Below are 16,828 nucleotides of genomic sequence, written 5' to 3'. Positions count from 1 at the left end.
GCCTTTGGCCCCGCCCCAGTTACTGACAGACACCCGGCTCAGCCAATCAGCGCCGCCAGGAGGGCGTCATCGTCGAGTTCCAGGCAGATTTGGTTGCCAAAAGAAGAAGCCAAAGTGTCCGTCGCGTAGCCCCCCCCCCCCCCCCCCAAGTGCACCTTCCAGCACACGCGCGAAAACACATTGAAAGAACTAAGAAGCACAGCTGCTTTTATTTACCTTGACCAGAACAAGCACAAACTGCCTACCAAGCGCTAGCAAACATGGTGTATGTAGCATCGCATGCAAGTATAGGGCTGTCCAAAGTGGGTCCTGGCGGGCCGCCGTCCTGCCCGTTTTCCAGCACTGATTCCAACGAACAGCTTCAACGTCGGGTGTGTTGGGAAACGGCGGCCCTCCGGGAACCGCAGTTTGACACCCGTGATCGAAAGCTACCTGACAGGAATAAAAGCTGGATGAACAAATCACCTTTGTCATCTTGAGCAGTGCTCGAGACAAAAACATTGTTTCTCTTGACTCGAGTGTTGCCCCAAAAAAGTCCATCGAGTGGCATCTCGCGGCACGGCACTCGACGGAATCGGCATTCAAAGAGCACGGCCTTCTTCGGCCTGGCAAACGTAGCTGAGCGGAGACGTGGTTTTGCGCTTACAAAATCATCTTTTTGGAGCCAACGCAGTGAACGGGGGGATATGCATGAGCCGGCTGGGTTCAGGAAGCGGGCGGGAACTAGTCCGAGGCCAGCGGCCAATCAGAGGAGCTCGTACTGTCGCAGGTGCATGCGCTGGATGATGTCCCGGCAGTCGTTGAACACGCGGCGAATGTTTTCAGTGTCCACGGCGCACGTGAAGTGTGGATAGCAATAATGTTTGCCGTCGCCGCTCGCCGTGCTGATCCTCTGACAAAAACACACACACACAGATGTGTTTCAAGTGAAATTGTACATAAGTTTACCTGTCGTCATTTAAACATGTGTTTCCTCACCAGGAACTCATCTCTGATGAAGAATTTTGCTCTGGTCACCCTGGCATCTTCATCCACATCTGGAACAGCTGCAAACACACACACACACAACAGCAACTGTAAGTTCCTTCCCACATGTGTGTGTGTGTGTGTGCGTGTGTGGGTGTGTTACCATCAGGGGCAAGTGTGTAGTTGGAGTATTTGGGAAAATAATCCTCCAGTTTGGATTTGCCAGCCAGTATCTTGTCAGCGAGCACATCTTGCTTGTTGAGGAACAAGATGACGGAGATGGTCTTCAAAAACCTGCAGCCAATGGCAAAGCGGGGCCGCGTGAACCAGAGACAACGGCCGGGCGGGGCGGCCCGTCGCCAAAGAACCTGTTTGTCCAAATGGATCTGAAGAGGTCCAGAGATTCTTGCAGGCGATTGGTCGAGTTGTCTTCTCGGATCACCATGTTGTAGCTGCTGCTCGCGGCCACAAAGATGATGGCCGTGACATCTGTCAGATCGGACCGGATCAGATGTTGAGGGTGGGGGGGGGGGTACGCGTGTGCCTGTTGAAACACTGTCTTACCGTTGAAACACTGAATCCACTTCCTGCGTTCATCCCTCTGTCCTCCCACGTCAAACATACTAGAGTCGGCACACACACACACACACACACACACACACACACACACACACACACACACACACACACACACGAGTGGCATTAGAATTAGCCGACTGCTCGGTGACCGTCTCGCCGACACTCACTGAAAGTTGACCTTGTCCACTTGAAACCTGGTCTCGAAAATCCCCGAGGTCAGAACTCGGCAGCGCAACAAATCCTTGAGGAGAAGACCAGAGCGAGTCTGCCTAGCAAGAAGGACAGCGAACGGCGAACGGCTCGCTTGGTTTCTTTCAATTACCTGGTCGCTAGGACTGTAGTCGGCCCTTCTCACAGAGTCCAAATGGTCCAAGAAGCTACGGTGTGCACACACACAAACACACATTGTGAATGCGACAGGCAAGCGGAGGTCTCGGTGCGTGCGTGCGTGCGTGCGTGGCCGCCTTACTACTGAGCACAGTCGATCAGCTGGTATTCGTTGGCGCGTTCAAAGCAGGCTTTCACGCCGTCGTCCCACCAAAGCTTTTGAGCGTGCTCAAAGAATTCCTGAGAGAGATGAGGCGTCGTCACTGCTCTGTGCGCATACACGCGGGTGTCACAAGCGCTCATCCGCACGCGAGCGCACCGCGCAGAAAGTCAAACAGTTTCCAGACAGCCGTGTTGTCTTCTTAGTGTCCCGGGAGACGTTCAAATAACGAGGCCACAGGCGACACGCGCTTACAGTCACAGATCTGTGTGTGTGTGTGTGTGTGTGTGTGTGTGTGTGTGTGTGTGTGTCGTCCTCTGGGGTCTGACTCCCAAGAGGTCTCATTTCATCAGGTCATTAACATGGTGACAACAAACAACAACTCTCCAGGTGCCTTCAAGTGTGTGTGTGTGTGTGTGTGTGTGTGTGTTACCTCGGTGTATTCAAAGTCAGACAGAGGTGCGATCCCCTTGATGTAGTCAACTCTGAACTGGTTGCCAGGGTCACCCAGAGGCATGGGAGGAGTCAATGTGCTCATAGCCGACACGATGGTCTGACACACACACACACACACACACAAGTTGAAGCGCTGCCGAGCGAATGCAGCTCATGCGATCAGAGGTCAGGTGACCAACCACGATGGCATCCTTCACATTCTTCCTGATGTCTTGAATCTTCTGCCGCTTCTCTCTGGAGACAAAAGAAAAATCGCACAAGCGCTTTTAGTGCGTGTCAATCACCAATCGAACGCGCAAAAGGTTGAACGCAGCCGGCCGGACTCATCTTGATTCCCGTCTGCAAAGAGGTGCTACTTTCTTTCGAAAGGTCGGACAACTTTCCGGGCCATCCTCCGTCTGAAGCAGAAGTAGTCAACTCCCCCCCCCCAAATGCGAGCGCCTAACATTGTCAGTTAGGCCGACGATTTCCATGGCGGGCACAAAAACGACATGAGCTAGCGAAGCTTCATGTTTGGGATGAAGCTTCGTCTTCAACGAGCAACAACGGCTCGGCTGCGTCCAATTCGTTTTTCGCTCAATGAAGGCTTTGGAGCGTCCGAACAACCTCCGTCTTGAAGTTGTGATCCGAGCAAGGTCGGGAAGGACATTGGAGGCTTTTGTCAAGAAGAGCAAAGTGGAAAGCGACTCACTCGGGATTGAAGCCGTCGACATGAAGAATCCTCATCTGTTTGACGATCGTGCTCTTGCCGGACTCGCCGGCCCCTGTGAGACGCGCCGGCGGACACGGGGGAGACGGAGACCGCGTAAGAGAAAGATTGCAGAAAGTTGGCGAGACGGACAAACGGACAACAAGAGCGAGCGAGCGAGCGAGTCGGACCCAGCAGCAGCAGTCGGTGCGTGGCTTTAAAGGCTTGCCGTTCCTTCTGCAGTTGTCTGTCGATCTTTTTGTTGGCTTCCCGCTTGACCTTCTCGTCCAGCCGCTCTTCGTCCGTCTTCCCTCCCAAGCAGCCCATGTCCGGGGCCCCGGCCAGGGAGCGCGATCGCTGGCCCACCTTTGCTCTTGGGACTCTCCGCCGGCGAGTGCGAGTGCGCCCGCGTGGCTCCTTCAGGCAGGAAGCGTCGGCGTCCCGTCCGTCTCTCCGCATTCAAGAGCCTCCTCGGCAAGACTCGCCCGCGCCGCCTTCTCCGCGGGGACTCTCCGTTTCTGTTGCGCGTGACGCGCTTTGCCGTTGCTTGACAACCGCGCGGCGCCACCCTCACCTGCATCCCCCGTACGCCATCTTTGCTTCCTTCACGCGCGGCCAATCGGACGGCCAGCGAGACCACGTCAGGGCGGTGGACGCTTGACGCTTAACCTAAAGCTAACGTGCTCAACGGCAAGGTCCGCTCGATCCCGCGAGGCAAACGCGCTGAGCGTAGCGACCCGTCTCATCCTATTTGCCGTTGCTTTGTCCTTTCAGATTCATCATCCTCCTCTCCATTTTGTCTATGACACCTTTGAGGGTGAACTTGGCCCATTTTTTTTGGGGGGGGGTCAGGGTGACTGACGGGGCAGCTAGCGGCTCCTAATTCAGGATGGCAAATGAGCACGCCGGGCGCGGCTGCCCGCACGAGAGTCGACTCGGGCAATCGCTGATGCACTTTTATTGACAAAACGAGAGCGATTCAAATGGAGTCATGCGTCCCGAGGCGATCCGTGGCATCCGCAGATCCTCCCTGGCCGGACGCAGGCTCAGCTCTCTCGTCGTCCGAGGATCTCCACCTGAGGGGCCGCACGCACGCCAAAACCGTTAGAGTCACCCCCCCCACTTTTGCAGGGTTCAAAAGGTCGCAGTCACCTCAGCCGGTGATGATCACAAAAGTCCTCCAGTCGGCGTTTCTCCGCCTGGACGGAACCCTGAAAGAGAAGAAAAAGTTGCCAATCGGATCCGGTTCCTTTGCTCCGACTTTGATCAGGATGCGTTTTCAAATCGGGCTTCAAATCCCATCGAGATCCGTTCTCAATTGGTTGGTCTTGTTTTTTCTTTGCGTGGTTAGGTTACATTACCTGAACATGCAAAAACATATCGACGTACGGCGAGGTTTCCTCCAAACACTTGAGATGACCCAACAGAAACCTCTGGAAATTTTCAAGCAGATCTACCCTACACACACACACACACAAAGGACAGCAACAGGTGTACTGTGGTCTGCACCAGCGTCGATGGGGAGAGGTCACGGCGGTTGGCACCGGAGTTGACAGATGTCATCGAAGAGCGAGACTATGTGCTGCCGGTGTACTTGGGGCAACGGGGGAAGTTGGTTTTGCACCTTCAGCCAGCAGTCCTGTTTTGTCAAGAGCCGATCAGAAACGGGACGGATGAACCCAATCGACAAAGTCGTCAAAAAGGCCCACCTTGTAACGCTCTTCCAGGTTGCTTTTGATGACCTCGAAAGCGTTTCGGATGCGGGCCGTGGAGTCCGTCGGTCGCTCCGCCCCCGGCGAGGCTCGCGGCTGCATCGCCTCCTCGGGTAATGCCCCTTTCACAGACCCCCCCCCCCCCACCCCAATGACAATCGGATTGAGAGTGAGCATTTTTGAGCTAGCTTGCCTTCAGTCGGCCGCGTTGCGTCTCAACAAAAAGAAAGCCCCCCCCCCCGTATGTTTCCGGGAAAGCGACGCATGCATCATCCAAAGGCGTACCTGCGGGTTCCACCCCCCGAGGCTCACGCCTGCCAGGTTGAACGCCTTGGCGCTTCCTCAACGCATCCATTTCGTCGGACAGGTAACCTAACGCAAGCGCAAGACAATCGTCATCAACTCTGCCTGAGAAGAATTCCTTGAAAATCCCAACGTCCCAAATCCTTATCCCAACGTCAAAGCGTACTCGAGTCTAAAGAAAAGAAAGAAATGAATCAAAGGCGACATCTACTGCCACCAGCTGGAGCAGTGGCGCAACGACAACTTTCCCGCGCGCCCTCGCCCTTCCAATGAGGCCGCCGCTGGTGAATACAATGAGAGAGCCAAGGGGGAAGGCAAAGTTCAGGACCTGAATCCGGAGCCCATCGCTTCCGAGTCGAGCGCAACGCTTCCTGCAAGCAAACATACAAAAGTCAAAAGATTGGTGGGGAAGAAAAACAAAAAATAGACACGCATTCAAAAGCACCACGGGAGAGACGTTCGAGGTTTCTTCCTGAAAGACTCGAAGCGGCGACTCCACACAAACGGCAGGAAAGCGCAACTCTTCTGAAAAGATCCCAAACTTCACTTGGTCCCTCCCGACCGGCGCTCCGCCGCTCGCTTCTCCAGGGCTCTCACTGGACGCTTTGGACGGCGTCGAGCGGACGACTTGATCAAAGGCCACGGCCGCCGAGCTTCGACGAGTCTGCCGAGGCATCGAGCATCAGAAGCGAAAAGGACGGCGCGGCAAATCCGTCACGGAGGGCTCACCGTGGGAAGCGAGGCCCCGTCGTCGCTGCTCGGGGACGAGAGCGGGAGCACTGCGCCAAAGGCAACCGGGGTTGGGACGGCCATCTGCGGCGGACCGGCTCCATTTCCAAAGGACTCACCTTTGAGTTGACGGCGCGGCTTCTTCCTGTAGGATCTGCCCGGCGGCCTGGAGGCGCGGGGGGAGGCCCGCGCCGCTTCCTGCTGGGACCAGCCCACGGATGAGCCGGCCGCTCGGCGGAGGGAGCCAGAGTCGCGGCCGGATGGCGACTCGAAGCCCGGTCGGCGTCGGGGCGGCTACCTGCGACGACGACGCGGCCTCGCCGTCTCCCGCAAAGACCCTGGCGGTTGCCGCCTCCAGCTCCTCGAACAGCTCCGGCCGGAAGAGCAGCCTGACCCGGCGGCCTTTGCAACTCAGGTGCGTGATGGCGACGCTCAGATGGACGCTGAGGACCGCCTGAAGCGCTCCGCCTTCTGGGAAAAAAAACGCTGAGACGGGCCTCGGACCGAAGAGGAGCTCGTCCGGCGCCGCTCGCCCGTCTGGAGACGCACCGTCCTGCTGCACCTGCAGCTGGAAGCTCTCCACTTCTTCCTTGAGCAGGTGCACGGAGCCCCACAGGAAGCCCTGCGACGAGGCGCCAGCGAGCGCGTTGGCGCCATACACCGCCGTACACCGCGCGTGGGTGGCAAGTACCTGGGGGAGGTCGATGAAAAAGCTGACGCATTGCGATCCAAAGTTGAAGTCCACCCAGAACTCATCCAGTTTGTCGTCCGAGGGGCGAAAGAGCTGAGGGGGGGGTGGGGGGCAGGCGTGAACACGGGCGGCAGAGCAAAAGGGTGCCCGAGCCGCTTCAGCTTCAAACCTCTGTGCTCTCCAAGAAGGCTCTGATGCACGGGAAGGTCCAAACCCTGAGGCGCAGACGCACACCCGCGTCGGGCAAAGCCGGCAGAAAGCAAACGGCCGTCGACGAGCGCTTGCTTTCTCACCTTCTCACGTCACCTTGACGATTGTTCAGGAAGTTGAGGAAATGGCGACAATCCTTGCGGTCCCGCGGGTGGGTCACACACACACACACACAGACGAGAGAGACGGGTGGGAAAAAGATTGGACGCGTTCCTGCTCAAATTCATGGAGCCCTTCATCACAAAAGGTGACATTGCCTGCCCCCCCCCCACTCGGGTTCAGCACGCACCTCCTCAAAGTCCGTGTCTTTGATGCGAGAGAAGGCGCCGGCCACTTCGGAGCAGGAGAACCACTGATGGGCTTGCTGGACTCGCTCCTTCCTGGGCGTCAGACGACACAAAGCCTCCGAAAGGCTCACCTGCAGCTCGTAGTCTGCAACGCAAGCGCACGGGCAAAGCGACGGGGTCGATCCCACGCGCGCTCCGCTGCTCCGCTCACCTCCGACCGTCCGAATGGCCGCCGCCACCTCCGGCCTGCGGACGCGCCCCACGTCAAGCCGGCGTTCATCCCGGCCAGAGAATCTCAAAGCACTCACAGGGTCCGCAGGAGCATCCGCTCCGATTGGACGCGCCTCCTCTGATCTCGGCTCAGACCGTCCAGGATGACGTTGAACGTTCTCACCGCCTGAGCGCCGCAAACGCAAACGACCGTGACCACCAAAAGCGTACGGCGGTCGTCGTCATCGGCCGTTACCTCCAGTCTGACGCCGTAGTGCAGTTGCGATTCCAGCAGCGTGAGCAGAAGTTCCAAAAGGCTCAAGGACAGCTCCAAGGCTAGCGGACGGACAGACGGCCACAGATCAGAGGCCCCGCGGGACTCGGCGTCGCCCCCGAAGCGCTCGCGTGACCGACCTGGTAGAGGCGAGCGGCTCAGCGCCTGAAAGACGGGAAGCGTGAGAGGTGCGGTCGCGGACGCGCAGGCGCAGGCGCGGGCGCGGGCGCCCGTCCGCTCACCAGAAACAAGTCGTAGAAGCCTTCGATCGGCCGCAGCTGAGCCGAGCTTCTCGGGGCTCTGGAGGTCAAGTGTTGCCGCAACGTTTGGAACCAAGACAGCGCCTGGCCCAAAGCGGCGGCGTTATCGCTCACGCCGGCCCACGAGCTACAAGGCGTCGCAATTACTTGGGGTGCCATTCCGAGAGCGACCAGGGTCTCGTGGAGGTCTCTGTCCTCCGCCAGAATCTCCAAAGCCTTCAAGACCACGTCCACTCGTCCAAAGTCGGCCAAGCTCAGCTGCTGCACGTCACGGAAGGTGATGAGGAGGAGGAGGAGGAGGAGGACGACGGGGGGGGCGGGGGGCCCATACCTTGTGGACCAGCAGGCCCAGTTGGGTGAGCGTGCTCCCGCTCACGCCTTGGTCACGAAGCGCACGAGCCAATCGAGACGAGTCGCCACGAGACAGGCACGCCTCCATTTCCATCTCCATCTTCATCTCCATCTGACGCATATTTCTCGCGGGTGACGGTCGGCCCTCTCGGCCGATGAGACGAGGACCGGCGCACCGATTTCAAACGGAAAAGAACCCATTTGAAAAGAAACGCGCGCGACCGCTGACTCTTCACGCGTGCAACTGAAATGCATGGACTAAGATATGATGGGGGGGGGGGGCATTTGAAAAACACGCGACCATGGCGGATGTATCTTTGGAGACGGATATCTCCACTTGTCTCGCTCACACACACCGGCAGACGGCGCTCTTTCCCGGCGCGCTTTCCCGACCGCTTTGAGGCGCACTCACACAAACCCCCCCCCACCCCCCACCCAAAAAAAAGCCTTTGCAAGCTTTTGCAAGCCGATTAAGACTTAAGAACAAAAGCTTGCCAAGCTGGCTCGGACTTGGTAGGGCCGTTGCTGAAGCCCACGATGGACGCGGGTGATTTGAAAGCAAATTGGCGACGCCGCCGTTCACCTCTAACCCCCCCCCCCCCCTCCCCCCCGAAGCAGTCGCGAGGCGGAAGGCGAAAAGAATTGTACCCGAAGGCGAGGGAACCGCGTGGCTTCGTACCGTGATGACGAGTCGGCGGCGTTCGCGGCTGCGGCTCGTTGAGGTCGTTAGCGGTTCTTGGGGCGCTCGGCCCCCCTTTATACGCAGCCGCCGCCAATCACCGCGACGCGCGCGCCGCTTTCAAGCGCCTGAAAGAAAACACAAAAAAACACAACCGCAACACACACACACACACACGACGGCGAAGCGCATTTCGGGAAGACGTCAAACGCGTTTGAAGAACTTTTACCATGACCAATTCATCGACTTTACACCATTTCTGTACAACGGTTACATTGTAACACATTTTGACACGTTCACACGCACGCGCGCGCACACTTTCTGTAATTGATGAGTAATGACTTGTTTGTTTTGGGAGAAACATTTCTTTGTTTCCACAACATCCCTACAAGCGCTCTCTCTCTCTCTCTCTCACACACACACTCGCACACGCACACACATGGGGACGCACACCCACCCGGGCAGAGGTCCCTCCCCTCCCAGCCAGGAGTTGTGCGTTGAGTGTTTCACCTTCTTTTTGGTTGCAAGTGAATCGCCGGCCGGCTGGCAGTGACAACAATGTTTCACCATCTTTGAGGACTTTGGCGCTTTGGACTTGTCGCGTGCTCCAAAGTCGCTCCACCGAGTGCCCAAAAGCAACAGGAGGAGGAGGACCACGTGCGGCGAGAGCGGGAGCAGGAGCGGCGCTTTGAGGATGTCCGGAGCGGAGGATCAGCGAGAGGCGGACTGCGTGTGCTCCTTCGGCATGAAGTCCACTTGGGACATCAACGACCCCAAACTGCCTCAGGTCATCGGACATCACTTCCTCATTTTTCATCGCTTCCCGATTAACGCGGAACGACGTGGCGCTTGTCCGCGACGAGGTCAAAATAAGAACAAATTCTCCCTCAAAACACCAAATGGCAAAGATATTGAAGGCAACCGGTCAACAGCAAAGTTGAATCCAAGATGGCCTCTTTTTTTTTCATTGTTTTTTCGATGGACCTGTAAAAACTCGCGCAAAACGCCTTTCAACTCTCGCAAACACATCGATACGTATGAGCCGCATGTGATTATGATTCGGATGACGACGACGAAAATCTGAGAGCGTTTACTTGCGTCTCTCGCTTGAGACTTGAGAAAAATATTTGGTGAGCGTTCAATTCGTACGCCTTTTTGCTTTGAAATCGCCAGGCCAATGCTCATCGTCGTTCTCGCCGTGCGCTGACACAATTGTCACGTCGTCTCCACCACAGTTTTGCTCTCGTCATTCTTCCTCATCTCGTCATGATACCATCAATTCATCATCATACCATTTAGGATGACAATCAACAAGAAAATACATTTTCGATAAAGTGTTCATTAAAATACATCCGACAGAGAAAATGTTTTTGGGAGGTGGCGTACGCGTGCTTGTGTGCGCGCGTGTGTGTGTGTTTTGGTTTCACTGGGAACAAAAATACAAAAACCAGTTTTTAGTGTTGAAACAACAAGCGTAGTTATGCGTTGCGCACAATCTCACACGCGCACGCGCGCAGCACATGACTGATCAATATCTCGGGGTTGAAAATGGAGCGCCGATGCTTTTCTGCCGTTTGCGGCGAGCGGCCCGTCGTCTCCGTTCGTGACGAGCGGAGTGAGCGGACGCTTTCCGGTGCGCGCCAGGAAAGGGCCGGCCAGCCGGCCGGCCGGCCAGCTGAGCTCCTCGCCGATCCTCCTAAATCCGAATGACTGTTTGCAGGACATGAAGCAGTTCGACCCGTTCCAGGAGTGGACGGACGGCTACGTGCGTTACATCTACAGTGGTGAGAAACCGGCAAATACCGCGTCATCCCGTGCCGCGTCGCGCGAAATGTGCCACGGTGATGCTCTGTTTAGCCGAGGACAAGAACGCGCAGCGCCACCTGTCGGGCTGGGCCATGAGGAACACCAACAACCACAACTGTCAGATCCTGAAAAAGTCCTGCCTGGGCGTGGTGGTTTGCTCCCGAGGCTGCGCGCTCGCCGACGCTTCCCGACTGCAGCTGCGGCCCGCCATCTGCGACAAGGCGCGGCAGAAGCAGCAGAGTAAGGCCGCCGACCCCCGGTCGCCGACCCCCGGCCGCCGACCCCCGGCCGCGTTCAAGCCCCGCGTGCTTTTCTTGTCCTTGCGCTCCAGAGAAACTGTGTCCCAGTTGCGGCGGCACTCTGGAGCTGCTGCCGTGCCGAGGCCACAGCGGCTACCCTGTCACCAACTTCTGGAGGGTGGACGGAAAAGCCATCTTCTTCCAGGTCTGTGCGCCAACGGCACGCCGTCTCCTACCGATCTCACTTTGAGCTAGCCGGTCTCCCCGTTGGGGTTCCGCTTCTCTTGCCGTGCCCTTTCAGGCCAAAGGGGTTCACGACCATCCCAGACCGGAGTCCAAGTCCGAGACGGAGGCCAGGAGAAGTTCGGTCAAAAGACGCGTGAGCTCGCCGCCCTTCGCGCCAAAACGACGCCTGGTGGAATCCCAGGTAGAGCGAGACGAGTGCCGGGCGCCGCCAGTCGCCGTCTCCTCGCTTAACGTTGTCGTCACGGCCGATTCAGGCTCTTGGCCCCGCCCTGCTGTCCTGCGTCGAGTCCGCCGACCGCATCTCCTTCCTGGAGCCGAGTTTCCCTCAGCATTACCCCGCGTTCCAAAGTGCGGAACCCTACTACAACCACCACAATACCCTGGGAGAGCCCTCCGCCGGCCCGCAAAAGACGGCCGCTCCCAGACTCTACGTGGGTCGAGGCGGCTACGAGTTCCAAGGCTACCTGAGCGCACCTTCCTACCCGGTCTCCTCGGAATTCTGCGATCCCAGGTTAGCCCGACACCCACGGCGGCGTATCCCGGCGGCGTGGACGCGCCAAACCCGATATCGCCGTTCGCAGGGCGGCTCCGGTCCCGGGCGGTCCGACGTCCTCGGGGTCCGCGCCTCTCTCGTCCTCGTCCTCCTCCTTCGATCCGCCGCTGCCGAAACCGGGCTGGAAGGACCTGCTGAAGACTTCGGGTCCCTACGGCGACGGCCACCATTACTACGGCCCGGACTACCCTTGCCGCTACCCGGGGAACCCCCCGGCTTCTCCGGCCGCGCTGCAGACCATCATCACCACCACCACCAAAGTCAGTCTCCTCCGCCGACACGACGTCGGGAAAGCTCTTTGATATTTGTTGATCCGCGTCCCACAAGAGTCGCTTTTGGATCCGTCCAAAGTCGACGTGGGTCGTCGACGAACGGCGGATCTTTGTTCGGGGGCGCCCGAGTCCGGTCCTCCAGATCACCTTTGGCCATCCTCCGACGGGCTCGATTCAAACGACCGGATTTGCGGCCGCCCGAGAAGGGTGCCGATCGTTTGAATCGGGCGCGTCGGAGGAGGGAGCGGCTTTCGCAAGGGCTCTCCGGGGGCCGGACTCGAGCGGCCCCGTCTTCGATCCCGGCTCTCGGCGTCCGGTCGCCGTCGGGACGAGACCCGGAAGAGTCCGTCCGGCTCCGTAGATTTGACGTTACCGCTGTATGGGTGGAGAGTTGCCGATGGCGCCGCTGATTTGTGCCGCCGCCCCTCAGGTGTCGTATCAGCCGTGCCCGAAGGCCGCCGCCTACCAGTCGTGCCCCAAGGCTCAGTCCGGGCTCCCCGGCTGCTCCGCTCCGCCGGACGAGCCGTCGTCATCGTACTCGGCCGAAGTGAAGGTGACGGAGGAGTCCGGCGGAGTCATCAAGTCGCTTTCCTTTCAGCCCGAAGTGGTGCAGACCAAAACGGAGCGGGCGGACGCCTACGACTATCGCTATAGCTACGGCAACGGCTTCCGCTACGACGACTACTGAGGCGTCGCCCGTGCGCCGACGCCGGGAAGCTTTGAAGAAACCGGCGTCTTCTTTTGGGCTCCTTCGAACGGAAACGGATTTGGAGAAAAACACGGGCCGCCTTTCCCCGCGTGACTTGACTCACGATCGCCCAACGCCGCCGAAACGGCGAAGTCGGCCTGTTGCCGAGTTAGCGTGTTGAAGCTACGCGCGGCACGCTAGCCCGGACTCCAGAGGCGTGAGCGCGTGGCTTCCGGACTGGGCATTTTTCGACATTTCAACTGGAGGGCAAAGACATTTTCGTCTTCGGACTCAATGGAACCTATTCCTTTGTTTTGCTCGGCTTGAGCGATGACTTCCTTTCATTTCCTGTGAGCGGCAAAAGCGTCAATCGTCGCGACGACCCTCACGCATCCATATTTATTCACCATCAAATTCTTTGATCGGGCATATTTTCCATTCTATGCGCGCGCACCCGCACAAGGACTTTCTGGTTGTGTTGTCTTTGACGTGGCAGATGATAAAAAGGTGAATGTGAGCAATGTGGTTGGCCCAGAATGTGGGTGCACCAAAAACCATTAAGACCAGAATCTGTGTGTGTGTGTGTGTGTGTGTGTGTGTGTGTGTGTGGGTGAGCGCACACTAGAAATGCGCGCGTAATAAACGTGTGCGGATGGGAAGTGTTTGGTGTCTGTCACTAAGCTCCATTAGTCGGTGGTCTTGACCTCGCCGGCAGCTGCTCACAAGGGGCCGACGCGCACAGAGGCGTGTTCAAGGGGAGTTCAAGGGCAGGCCAAGGTGATCGTCGCCAAGGTCAGCCGGAGGGCGGCCTAGGTGTGATGGCGCCCAGGTGCGAGGAGGAGGAAAGAGCTCAACTGGCACGTGTTTTGAGTTGGAAGTCAAGCAGCGTGCACGGCGGGACGTCCACCTGGACGACGCGCAGGAACGGCTGTCGGCGCTGTAATTCTATCCTCGGAGCAAGACGCTCTTATCTTATCTTCTTCTTGTCCTCTGCTGATCTTCATCACTGACTTTTCACACGCAAATCTTCTCAGTTAAGTAAATCATCCCCCCACACCCACCCCTTCATCTTCTTCATCATTGTCATCATTTGACATTTGGAATCCCAAAGTTTTTGGTGAACGAGAAGGATGTGCGGGCAAATCTCCCGCGTCCCTCCGCTCCCTTGCCTCGGGCTTGCCCCGCCCCAACCCCGGCCCTTACCGGCCAGACCGGTTATGGATGTAATCGTAGCATCAGTGCGTATCGGAGCGTCTCATCGGCGTCTCATCACGTAGACGTCCAGAAGCGGCACCAGCATGATGGCGCTTTTCATCTTCCTCTCTCAACACGGATGCCAACATCAACAAGACAGACTCACATCAAAGAAACACGCACGCACGCACCGTGGTGTACGTACGTGTGCGTGTGTGTGTGAAATGTTAACATCCCGAGGTCACGCGAAGGACACGCAGGAAGAGCGAGACGGCTACCGGGACCGCAGTCCGTCTGCACCCGGGCGGGCGTCCTGCGCCGACGATGGTCAAAATGCGGGCGCGAGGTCCCGCTCCGATTGAGCTCGGGGTCGGACGGACGGATGAGCGTGGGTGCGACCGTGCGCGGATTTCGGGACATTTCAGAAGAAAGGCGAAGAGCTCGGAGCTCTTCTTTAGCTTCACTCTCTTGAGTTGTCACTTGACAAGGAAGAAGAAAGAAAGAAAAAGCCCATTTGGTGTCGTCGCCGTGGGCTCACTCGCACTCGCACTCGGAAGCGCAGCTGGCGGAAAAGAGCACCTGGCCGATGTTTTCCCCGCTTGTGCTCAAACGACATGAGGAGGCGACCCGGGCCCCCGCCCCGTCTGGCCCGCTCCGTCTGTTTTGACAGCGCAGGAAGTTAGCGGCTGAGTGAAGAAGAATGAAGTGGGTTTATGTTGAAGTTTATCTTTGATGCGAGCTCGGCGCGGGGCAGGTCTGAGCGTGACGCCCGCGCACGCGCGCTCCTCGTCAGCCACCCACCCGAAGGAGGTCACGCGCTCCGACGGCAGGAAGCCGCCGAGTAAACGTGTCGCGTCGCGCACGGCCGCGCGTCGCGTGATGGATAGCGTGCGTGTCACGCTCGCCGACCCGCGTCGGGAATGCGAGCGTTCGGCGAGTTGCACCGAGCCGCGCCCGCTCGAACTTTTGTTCAGGCGTCCCGCTGTCGCCGACGCGCCCGACGGCCACGTCAGCCACGCAAAGGCCAAGATGGCGCCGTGCTTTTTTTCCCCCCACAATGGGAAAACAACGCCTTCGGGGTGCCGTTGTCGTTAGCGTAACGTGCCTCCGCGGCGAACAAAGGCGGACGGGCGCCAAATAGGGCGCGGCGAGGCCCGAACCGGCTCCTCCGACCCCGAAGGGGAGAGCGGCCCGCCGTTTGGCGAAGGCGCGCGTCCTCATCGGGAGGAAGTTTGCTTTGCGAGCGTCCAAACGGCAAAAGATGAAAGCCCGGCGAGTGCTCGGGATGAGGAGGTGAGCAGGTGGCGGCCACGTTGGCCACAAGTCCTGATGAAAGGCCTCAACTGAGTGCGTAGCGGCCGCCCGCTTCCCCGCAGCTGAGCCCCGCGACCGGCGCGCCGCTTGATGAGTCAAGTGGCCTTGAGCTCTCCGAACGTTGTTTGTCCATTGCCTGGATTTCCTCTTCAAAGTCTCTTCTCATTTTCAAACCCCGACATATTTGAACAACAAGGGCAACAACAAATCCATCGATTCCGCTCGCTCGGGCAGGATGCGGCCTTCCGGCGCCATTTCCCAAGCCAACTCGAGGACGCGACGACCGCGCTTGTCCAGCGGTGGCGCTCGACCGGATTGCCGCGGGACGCCCCTTCGCTTCACGCTTCTGTTTGCGGCCCGGCCGGCAGGTGGCGCCCGAAGCCACTTTCTGCCCGCACACCCGCCGCCCGCCAATCGAGCCCTCAAGGGACACCTTTACGCTGCAGTGTCGTGACTTGTCCGCTCGGGGGAGCCGCCGCCTCACAAAGCGGCTCCAGAGCAGACGCGCTCAGCTCAGCTCAGCTCAGCTCCGTTTTGGACAAGTCGTCGCGAGCGCGGGAACGAACGCAAGTTGCTCAACAGAGCAAAGCCTCTCTGTCCGCAACCATGTTGTTCGCGCAAAGAGGACGAAGCGAAGCTTTATTGGCTCACGAGTTTCATTCGCTGTCGTTAGTTTCCGACGCACCCCTGTGCACAATTTGGTCGGAGAAGACAACCCAAAGACCGAAAGGGGCTCTTGTTCTTCTTCTTCTCGTTCGATGGAATCTTTTGCGCTTGGCTTTCAGTCTCAAGACTGTCAGTCGGTCGAGAAGCACACACGACGAAGAGCCCAAAACTTTGGAGAAAGAAAATGGTCAAAAAGTGCGTGCGCGAGGGTGTCGCGTACTGGTGACGTGTGCGCGCGCTGCGCGGCGTGGCGTCCGGCAGGGGGCGCCGCCGAGCGAGCGCCAGCGTCAAAGGAGACTTTGTGAGTCGTCCGCACAGAGGCGCTTTGACGACGGACTCGCCAACTCGCTCGTCGCCACCGGTGAAGGTTAATTGACGCACGCAATCGCCGCGTCGCGTCCCCCCCCCACCCAAATCAACTCTCGGGCGCGATCGCAGCCCGAGGATGACGTCACCTGGCTCTTTCCTTCTTCAAACAAGTTGACGGGAATCGTCAAGCGCCCACCCTGAAGTTCCCCTCCGGCGTGACGTCACCACGCCGGCCCCCCTCCCGGCGCGGCGACGGAAAGAAGGGGCGAGCGAGCGGGCTCGCGCACGTGACGGCGGGCTCGCGCGGGTGCGGAACGGACGCCGAGGAACAGGAGGAGAGAAGAAAAAGTGCCGACGACACTTTGCGTCTGGAACCAGCGACGGGCGTCCGAGAAAGCGAACAAGAAGAACAAGAAGAAGAAGATGGACGCCTGGACAACTTTGTTGCTCTTGTCGCTCCACGTGACGGCAGCCATCGCAGGTAGGCAACAAACATCTATGAAACTGCGCTAATTGCAACACGAGCCGGACTTGGACCCGGGCTGGCGGGTTGGGTCGCCTGGGCGGAGAGGGGAGGGGGGAGGAGATGGGGAGGGGGGGGGGGTGACATCTGTGCCTGTGCGCGCGAATGTGTGTCGGCGTCCAACTTTCCATGTGGA

At 58.6% G+C, this 16,828-nt stretch overlaps 4 protein-coding genes and 1 long non-coding RNA gene across 9 annotated transcripts in view; 2 read left to right on the top strand and 3 right to left on the bottom strand.

The window, feature by feature from the left end:
• Positions 1 to 239: 239 nt before the first annotated feature.
• Positions 240 to 3,508, bottom strand: LOC127592928 (guanine nucleotide-binding protein G(olf) subunit alpha-like). Its single transcript, XM_052054023.1, has 12 exons — positions 3,368 to 3,508; positions 3,180 to 3,252; positions 2,668 to 2,722; positions 2,466 to 2,585; positions 2,015 to 2,112; positions 1,868 to 1,922; positions 1,713 to 1,786; positions 1,531 to 1,589; positions 1,335 to 1,455; positions 1,130 to 1,260; positions 979 to 1,046; positions 240 to 892 (listed from the first exon to the last, which is right to left on the bottom strand). The coding sequence occupies exons 1-12, from the start codon at positions 3,501 to 3,503 to the stop codon at positions 746 to 748; spliced, it is 1,137 nt and encodes a 378-aa protein (XP_051909983.1). The 5' UTR covers positions 3,504 to 3,508; the 3' UTR covers positions 240 to 745.
• A 600-nt stretch (positions 3,509 to 4,108) lies between these two features.
• Positions 4,109 to 4,817, bottom strand: LOC127592948 (uncharacterized). The gene is made up of 3 exons (XR_007960271.1): positions 4,721 to 4,817; positions 4,329 to 4,387; positions 4,109 to 4,252 (listed from the first exon to the last, which is right to left on the bottom strand). It is a non-coding gene; the product is annotated as an uncharacterized LOC127592948 (long non-coding RNA).
• Positions 4,818 to 4,887: 70 nt separating this feature from the next.
• On the bottom strand, positions 4,888 to 9,309 carry sycp2l (synaptonemal complex protein 2-like). The gene is made up of 19 exons (XM_052054009.1): positions 8,883 to 9,309; positions 8,184 to 8,303; positions 8,000 to 8,113; positions 7,835 to 7,936; positions 7,733 to 7,757; positions 7,575 to 7,654; positions 7,417 to 7,505; positions 7,320 to 7,354; positions 7,111 to 7,253; positions 6,905 to 6,957; positions 6,781 to 6,826; positions 6,612 to 6,704; positions 6,470 to 6,542; positions 6,040 to 6,391; positions 5,921 to 5,970; positions 5,637 to 5,855; positions 5,520 to 5,562; positions 5,174 to 5,260; positions 4,888 to 5,010 (listed from the first exon to the last, which is right to left on the bottom strand). Exons 2-16 carry the CDS (start codon positions 8,301 to 8,303, stop codon positions 5,824 to 5,826), a joined length of 1,407 nt encoding a protein of 468 aa, XP_051909969.1. The 5' UTR covers positions 8,883 to 9,309; the 3' UTR covers positions 4,888 to 5,010; positions 5,174 to 5,260; positions 5,520 to 5,562; positions 5,637 to 5,823.
• An 80-nt stretch (positions 9,310 to 9,389) lies between these two features.
• On the top strand, positions 9,390 to 13,345 carry gcm2 (glial cells missing transcription factor 2). The gene is made up of 8 exons (XM_052054010.1): positions 9,390 to 9,669; positions 10,603 to 10,666; positions 10,740 to 10,928; positions 11,020 to 11,132; positions 11,229 to 11,354; positions 11,428 to 11,684; positions 11,755 to 11,986; positions 12,429 to 13,345. Exons 1-8 carry the CDS (start codon positions 9,577 to 9,579, stop codon positions 12,684 to 12,686), a joined length of 1,332 nt encoding a protein of 443 aa, XP_051909970.1. The 5' UTR covers positions 9,390 to 9,576; the 3' UTR covers positions 12,687 to 13,345.
• A 2,928-nt stretch (positions 13,346 to 16,273) lies between these two features.
• LOC127592909 (receptor-type tyrosine-protein phosphatase mu-like) overlaps positions 16,274 to 16,828 on the top strand; it is a 26,114-nt gene continuing 25,559 nt past the window's right edge. For 2 of the 5 annotated variants that reach the window (XM_052053982.1, XM_052053981.1), the window contains exon 1: positions 16,274 to 16,650. In XM_052053982.1, coding sequence (XP_051909942.1) covers positions 16,593 to 16,650 — 58 coding nt within the window. In that variant the 5' untranslated portion in view covers positions 16,274 to 16,592. The remainder of the gene's footprint in view (positions 16,651 to 16,828) is intronic. The other 3 variants (XM_052053985.1, XM_052053983.1, XM_052053986.1) reach the window with 2 other exon arrangements.

This window comes from Hippocampus zosterae, chromosome 20, assembly GCF_025434085.1.
Source record: "Hippocampus zosterae strain Florida chromosome 20, ASM2543408v3, whole genome shotgun sequence".
In the NCBI taxonomy this organism is placed as follows: domain Eukaryota; kingdom Metazoa; phylum Chordata; class Actinopteri; order Syngnathiformes; family Syngnathidae; genus Hippocampus; species Hippocampus zosterae.
The sequence above is the reverse complement of the archived record's forward strand: the minus strand, read 5'-3'. Positions and strand labels throughout refer to the sequence as shown.